Source organism: Clinocottus analis, unplaced genomic scaffold (assembly GCF_023055335.1).
Source record: "Clinocottus analis isolate CAN_PGR_092001 unplaced genomic scaffold, fCliAna1.0.p SCAF_44, whole genome shotgun sequence".
NCBI lineage: Eukaryota > Metazoa > Chordata > Actinopteri > Perciformes > Cottidae > Clinocottus > Clinocottus analis.
In genome coordinates, this window is record NW_027176198.1 from 195,130 (window position 1) to 203,072 (window position 7,943).

General features: G+C 54.6%; 1 protein-coding gene across 1 annotated transcript; it reads right to left on the minus strand.

Annotated features, from left to right (window-relative positions):
- Nucleotides 1–382: 382 nt before the first annotated feature.
- Nucleotides 383–7,871, minus strand: LOC137801824 (SUN domain-containing protein 2-like). The gene is given in 20 exon segments (XM_068599219.1): nucleotides 383–1,003; nucleotides 1,560–1,653; nucleotides 1,917–2,087; nucleotides 2,161–2,198; nucleotides 2,201–2,275; nucleotides 2,359–2,443; nucleotides 2,663–2,941; nucleotides 3,016–3,142; nucleotides 3,258–3,322; nucleotides 3,478–3,537; nucleotides 3,789–4,013; nucleotides 4,116–4,327; nucleotides 4,426–4,475; nucleotides 4,548–4,611; nucleotides 5,244–5,510; nucleotides 6,348–6,491; nucleotides 6,618–6,644; nucleotides 6,807–7,015; nucleotides 7,091–7,199; nucleotides 7,490–7,871. Coding segments are annotated over 19 exon segments (2,481 nt in total). The 5' UTR covers nucleotides 7,195–7,199; nucleotides 7,490–7,871; the 3' UTR covers nucleotides 383–818.
- Nucleotides 7,872–7,943: the final 72 nt, after the last annotated feature.

The following is a 7,943-nucleotide window of genomic DNA, read 5'->3' on the forward strand; positions in this document are numbered from 1 at the left end:
TGAAGCAGCAGCGGATCATTTGATGCTTCATGAACTTTCACATGAACTTTTACATCCCACCTCGCAGAGACAGATATTACAATCGTGTGAAATAACATTTATACTGGAGGAGAGAACGAAGTGGGCGTGGCTTCAGACAAACGTCAGCAACACGTCAACGAGCCAACGTTTCATGAAGAGGAACGGCCTGAAGCAGGACGAGCCCTTAATGTGGACTCCTCTGGTCTCCTTCGTCCTGAGCCAGGAGAACATCGTCTTCTTCACCAGGGAGCAGTTTGCTGCCCTCTAGTGGAGAAGTGGTAGATTACAACTGAAGGTGAAAAGATCAAACGACCATGAAGAACTCTGTACTACAACTTTATTATGTTCAGCTTTACCTCTCATACAAAAGCAGTTATGTAAAAATAAAAAACACATTTCACAACAGTTGTTCATAAAGAAAACTAAAATACAATTTTACAGCAGTTGGAAACTTTGGTGCAGAATTAATATTTAATTTGACATTTCACTTTTGTTTTTTGCATTAAAAAAGAAATTAAATAGAAACGCTGACGTAAGCAATAAAAGTGAACGGATTAAAACACGTCAAATAATAAAGTTAGAATAATAATAATAATAACCTGACATAAAAAACTATGGACACAATTCTACTTCACTCATATTTACGCTGCGTCACGTTTTTACAGAAAAAAGTCTGAAGGGAGGAGACGACGTGCAGCTGGAGCGCCTCCTCGCCTCCTTGCTCCTCGCCTCCTTGCTCCTCGCCTCCTTGCTCCTCGCCTCCTTGCTCCTCGCCTCCTTGCTCCTCGCCTCCTTGTTCAGGTCTTACACAACGGCCTCCTCTTTCTCCTCCGTCGTCGGTGCTGGCTCCTCCCCTTCCCCTCCCCCCGCTCCTCCTGCGGCGTCCCGTGGGCCCTGAAGCGGTACAGGCAGGTGTACTCCTGGTGGCCCCAGTTGGACAACACCTGCAGCAGGAGGAGCTGGAAGGCCTCCTGGTTCTGCTTCCTTTAGGGACACAAACTGACCAGGTCAACTCCTCACCGAAACATATTTAATAAACTTCTCTGCAGACCAGTGATCTCACGCCACTGTGACTGTGTGTAGTCACTTTGTCACAACAACGCAAACAAAGTTCCATCTGTGCAGAAATGAACTCATATTTGACTAAATAAACGAGGTGACGCGTCTTAAACAACCAGTTTACACTGAACATCTCCTCAGAAGACGAGTTTAACCTGCGAGGACAGCTGATGCAGCGAGTGAGCGTCAGGTTGTGTGTCTGCAGTGAGCTGCAGACACACAACATCAACATGGTTGTGTGTCTGCAGCTCACTGCAGACACACAACCATGTTGAGTTTGTCCTGAAGCCAGAAGGAAGCGTTCGTCCTGTTTCATGTTAAAGTCTCACGGATCTGCTTTGAACCCCCCCGCACCCCCTCCCGCGCCCCACTAGAGGGCCGAGGCCCTCTAGTGGGGCGCGGCCCTCTGTAATGCCTCCGCGCCCCACTAGAGGGCCGCGCCCCACCGTGTGAGAACCCCTGGTGTGGGTGAAGACTCACGGTGACCCTGAAGGTCTGCAGGTCGTCTCCGGCCTCGTCGTACGTGAAGGAGCCCAGCAGCTTGCCCCCCTGCTGCTGCTCGTCCTGCAGACCCTGAAGGCAACACCAACAGTCTCTCTCTCTCTCTCTCTCTCTCTCTCTCTCTCTCTCTCTCTCTCCCTCTCTCTCCCTCTCTCTCTCCCTCTCTCTCTCCCTCTCTCTCTCCCTCTCTCTCTCTCCCTCTCTCTCTCTCTCTCTCTCTCCCTCTCTCTCTCTCCTCTCTCTCTCCCTCTCTCTCTCTCCCTCTCTCTCTCCTCTCTCTCTCCCTCTCCCTCTCCCTCTCCTCTCCCTCTCTCTCTCTCTCTCTCTCTCCTCACGTGGACGGTGAAGTCTCGCGGCGCGCTGCTCTGGCCGCCTCTAGAGGGCGTCAGCGCTTTGGGGAGGTGCTCCAGGGAGAAGGAGGTGGGCAGGATCCTTGCGGAGAGCCGGATCACCAGGAAGCCCGCAGAGCCTTTGAAGGCCCAACAGTTCCCTGGATGGACGTCCGGCTGCAGGTCAGAGGTCAGAGGTCAGAGCTGTGGATGTCATACAACACCTATTAATACTTATACGCAGTACTACCTGGATCACGGTCCGGGGAGACTGGGAGAAGTACCAGAGGGAACCCCGAACAGGCTGTACAGCGCCACCTTGGCCTGGTGGGTCTGCGAGCAGCGAGTGCTCAGGACGCTGCCCCCTGCAGGGCGACAGCAGCAACGCACCGTCAGCAACAGAAACGCGTCGGCTCCCACAAACTACAAGCGCTGCTCGGTTTCTGACCTCCGGACTCCAGAGCGAAGTCCGCCAGGCCGGTCCGGTCCTGAGAGAACAGACGCAGCGCGTCCCTCACGATGCCTCGGACGTCCTGCGCGACACGGGGTCAGCGAACGCAGCAGCAGGCGAGGGGTTAACGAGAGGAGAAAGAAACGGACAGGAGAGAACGGTCACGTCCTCGTGGTGCGTTCAGGCTCTGCTCAGTGAACACGAGTGCTGGCTGACGGTAGATGATGTTCTCGTGGTGCGTTCAGGTGCAATATAGTAAAATGTAGTGTTAAATCCAGCACAAGATAACCAGCCTCCTTACCTCGTGCGTCACGGCGGCCTCAGTGGCGGGCAGAACCTTCACCTCTTCCTCCTCCTCCTCCTCCTCCTCCTCCCCGCGGTGCTGGTCCAGCTGCAGGCGGAGGTTCTGCAGGATCTTGAGCTCCAGAGAGTCTAGCGCCCCCTGCAGGTCGTCCCGGCCGACGTAGCGCAGCGACAGCCGCTGGAGGAGGGACTCCGAGGCCCCGCCCCCTTCCTCATAGGCCCCACCCCTCACCGTCAGCTGGTTCCCGTAGACCAGAACCCGGACCTCCTCCTGGATCTGGGCGGAGCAGCGACAGGTTTTTATTGTGAAAATACGTTTCGGGTGAAACAAAGAGCGCGGTCGCCTCTCACCGTCAGCTGGAGTCGGTCAGGAACGCCGGACGGTCCCTGAACGTCTCGCCTCACATCCTCCAGAGCCGCTTCCAGCCGAGCGACCTCCGCCTGCAAAGCATCATGGGACGCACGGTCCACGCCGTCGCTACAGGAAGTTACAAGACAGCAGCAGAGGCTCAATGAGGTTCATCATCATCGTCATCACCACTTCAAACTCCACTGCAGATAACTGAAGTGAAGAAGAGGAGGATGAAGGTTACCCGACAGCAGCTGGAAGCGTTGAAGGAGCGATGCTCGAAGCAGCTTCTCGTCTCCACGAAGCCTCCTGGAAAACAACCACAAAACACCAGCGCTGCTGTAGCCGAGGGGCCCCGAACGCAACCGAGAGGGGCCCCAAACGGCACTAAGAAGACCTGCCTGCCCCGGGCCCATCAGGGCCCTGACCCGGGCCCCTCTGGGCCCTGACCCAGGCTCAGGTACCTGGGTTCTGGCCGCCAGCGTTTGCAGCTGCAGCTCCAGTTGATCCAGACGAGACGTCTGCTGCAGAGAAAAGATTAAAACCTTTATTATGACAGAACAGTGAGATTACGTTCTATTGTACCTAGTACCCTGTACTACACCCGGTACCCTGTACTACACCCGGTACCCTGTACTACACCCGGTACCCTGTACTACACCCGGTACCCTGTACTACACCCGGTACCCTGTACTACACCTCGTACTACATCTCAGAGGTACTACATTTCACAGTGTTGCTAGTACTTTACTGCAGTAAAGACTACTTCCTGCACCTCCTCCATCCGCCCTCCGTCCTCATCTGGTCCACTGAGCTGCTGGTCGTCTCCGCTCCGGCCCGGTTCCTCCCTGAGGTTCTGATCCGAGACCAGCTGCTGGAGGTCGGCGTAGAGCTGAAGAACCTGCGAGTGTCTTTGCTCCGCCCGCTCGCCTCCGGCCTCCAGGTGGAGCCACAGCGCCGCCTGACTCTCCTCCAGCCTGACGAGCCGGAGCTCCGCCTCCTGTGGAGAAGAAGGAGGAGCATCTTTAACACTTTACTCCTCCTGAGAAGAAGGAGGAGCATCTTTAACACTTTACTCCTCCTGAGGAGGAGGAGCCAGTACCTGCTCTCCTGCAGCTGGAGGTGGTCCTTTGGGCGGCTGCGCCTCCCTCTGCGCCTCCCTCTGCGCCTCCCTCTGCGCCTCCCTCTGCGCCTCCCTCTGCGCCTCCCTCTGCGCCTCGGCGCACCCTGCTGGTCGGCTCTGGGAGGACAGGAAGCCGGAGACCAGCTCCTCCGTTTGCGAGGCGCTGAGAGCCGGACCGAACCAACACAGGCCTGAAGGAGACGGACCACCACCATGACAACTACACAATACAGAGCCGGGGCAGCTGGGTAATATTCAGACTTCATCATCGATAAGGAGTAAGACGTACTGAAGAGGAGGAGCGGAGGAAGGAGGACCAAGAGGAACCGGAGAGGAACCCTGCAGCAGAAACAACCAGTTAGACACGACCAGAACGATCCGGACTCAGAACTCAGGTCCAGGAGGACGTACCTGCTCAGGAGGAAGCTGGAGGTCATGACACGCCGGCGTTTGTTCAGCCTCCTGAAGACGTCACCTACACACACACACACACACACACACACACACACACACACACACACACACACACACACACACACACACACACACACACACACACACACACACACACGAACATGTGACATGAAGTAGGACTGAAGAGAAAGAAGAACGAGTAGCTCAGTTTCTGTAACCTGAAGAGTCAAAGCTAACTGGGAGCTAACTGGGAGCTAACTGGGAGCTAACTGGGAGCTAACTGGGAGCTAACTGGGAGCTAACTGGGAGCCAACTTCAAGACCTTCATGTCATTAGCAAACAGGAAACAAACAGAAAGAGCGTCGACTACGAACACGCTGCCTGGAGGAGGAGGAAGAAAATGGCATCAACAAACAAACAAACATGGCGGCTGGTCGGTGACCTGCAGAGCGCGACTCATGTTGACAGAACAAATTAAATCCAAGTTAGAAACGTCAGAACCGTCGGCCCGTTCTTTGACCTGTGACAACAGCAGCGCTCCACAGACAGGAAGCCAGTGAGGAGGAGGAAGAGGAAGAGGAGGGCTTCTGCTGACAGTCGTCACCTGTAGGCGGCAGCAGTGAGTTCAACACAGACGTTAAAATCAGGAGACTCACTGCCTTCATTCTGGATCAGGATCAATAAGAGACTCACACAGGGACCCGACAGGGTGCGGCGCCTTCGGGTCCTTCAGCTCCTTCGGGTCCTTCAGCTCCTTCGGGTCCTGCAGCGCCTTCGGGTCCTGCAGCGCCTTCGGGTCCTGCAGCGCCTTCGGGTCCTGCAGCGCCTTCGGGTCCTGCACCGCCTTCGGGTTCTTCAGCGCCTTCGGGTTCTTCAGCACCTTGAGCGCCTTCGGCTCCTTCTGGTCCTTCGGCTCCGTCGGCTCCGTCAGCTCCATGACTCCACAGAGGCCGGGCCGAGCTGCAACAGAGAGGCAGCCGTCAGCAGACTGAGGCTGCATTTGCATTTCGCCATGGCGATACCCAAAGTGAGGGGTTGGGAACCTGAAGGTGAGGACAGGAGGAACAACAGAACAGGTTCCTCGGTTCTAAGAGTTCTTTACATGGTCTAAGGGTCCTTGGGGTTGTTTGAAGACTAAAGCGGTTCTAGTGTTCCTTCAGGACGATCTACTGGTCACTGAAGAGGTTCTAGAGCTCCTGTAGAGAGTTCTAGTGTTCCTCTGTTTGGTTCTAGTGGAGACCTTTGGACCATGGAAAAGAAGAAGAAAGAACACCTGCAACAGGAAGTGAGTGAGAAGAAGGGGACAAGCATAAGAGAGTCAGGTAAACAGTCAGGTGAAGTTCTGTGAGGTGAAGTTCTGAGAGGTTCTCCAACAGAACGCATCTGCTCCGGGTCTGGACACCAGTGCCATGTAGGAACCAAAGCGGACAGGTAGGACCCCGGCTGGTAGACGTCAGTACCTCCACGTCTGCTCTCCTGCGTGTGGACCTGTGAGCAGAGCGCTCGACACACCTGCCAGGTGTGTGTCAGCACACACACACAGCCGGCTGCAGCTCTCCTGACCCACAGCAGGAACCACAGCTGCAGAACGTCTGGAACGGAGTCGCAAGCCAATGAATGTCCAGAAGGCCCCCACCTGCCCTTTAGCTCCGCCCCCACCTGACCTCTCGCTCCGCCCTCACCTGTCCCCTCGCTCCGCCCTCACCTGTCCCCTCGCTCCGCCCTCACCTGTCCCCTCGCTCCGCCCTCACCTGTCCCCTCGCTCCGCCCTCACCTGTCCCCTCGCTCCGCCCTCACCTGTCCTGCCCCGGGGGGCCCGTTCTCTGTAGTAGATGGTGGAGGTCCCGGTCTCCAAGGAGGAGGTGTTCTTGGAGGTGGAGACGGAGTGATGCTTCAAGGAGTCTGGAACCAGAGCGCTCTGGTCCACAAGGGCGGTGCTCTCTGGATCGATCAATCAATCAATCAATCAATCAATCAATCAATCAATCAGACAGACAGACAAATTGATTAATTTCATATCAACCTTTGAAATAAGAGAAAAGTATTTATTATTTTTTATAAATTGACCTTTGGGATCGACGTCCGCGTCCAAACCTGCAACAGGAAACAGACGTCACTTGCATGTCCCTCCAAAATAAAAGCCCTTCTAACTGAGGCCTGGCTGTGTGAGGGAGGAGGAGTCAAAGTGGAGTAAAAGGGAAGGGTGGGGTGAAAGAGGAGGAGGTCAAGAGGAGCAGCAGAAGAGGAGGAGTCTACCCCAGAAGGCGTCCACCACCATGGGCTCCTGCGCAGAGGACTCGTCCAGCAGGGAGGACAGCAGGGAGGCGTCGGAGGCGACGCTGCTGCTGCTGAAGCCGCCTCCCCCTTCAGGCCGACTGGATCCAAACGCCTTGACGGGAGTGTTGAGGAGGTGAGAGGAGCGGGAGGAGGAGCGGGCGTTCCGAGTGGGACGAGGCATCGACAACCTGCCGGAGGAGGAGAAGGATGATATGAGGAGGAAGAGGAGCGAGAGAGAAGGAGAGTCATCTTGAGGACCTCACCTGTTGCTCCTCCAGCTGGCTCCTCCCACACTGAAGGAGGCGCTGCTGAGAGGAAGACTACGGTCCAAAAGGCCTTCCTCCAGCCGCAGGCTGCGTCTGGACATGATCTCTGTGAGGAAGACATTCTTTAATTGTATTATTTTGAAACCTTTTCAATCCTAAAATACTATCTCAGATTTAAAAAGAAAATGAAATAAATATGAAATCTGTTTATATAGACGTATTACAGGAAACGTTCAAATACATGAAAATTCAAATACGTTGATATTACTTAATGTCACTTATTAGTAAAAACAACTTTGTGCATTATATTCAGTTTCCTCTCGACCTGTGAGGCCGTTTCAGCATTTCAACATTTATAATCGTTAAATAAAAATAAAAAAACTTTAAAAAGCTCACCACGTGTGTGTTTAAAGGTCTTTCCGGCCTGCAGCCAATCAGCACACAGCTGATCTGTCTGTCTGCAGCCAATCTCCACGCAGCCTCAGAGAGATGACGTCTCAGCGGACCAATGAAACTCCGCGATGGGCGGAGCCCCGCGAAAAACGAAACGGTGGATCGTCCAACGTCAGTTTCCGCTTTTAAAGCCACTGACACGGAAAAAAAATACAAAGATTAACTATTTACCTTCAGAGGAGTCTCCGAATAAGATGGCGCCGTCTCCCCGCAGAGTTTGAGGCTTTCTACGCACGTGACGTGACTATTAAAGCCGAAACAACAAGAAGACGCTCTTCCCCGAGACAAACGGCTTCTCAAGACGAACTGACAGCCGGCCGGCGGCTTTATAGTGGCGGAGGGATCTGTCGCCCCCGTGCGGCATGCGGAGGGATCAACACTCTGTTAAATAGGGCCG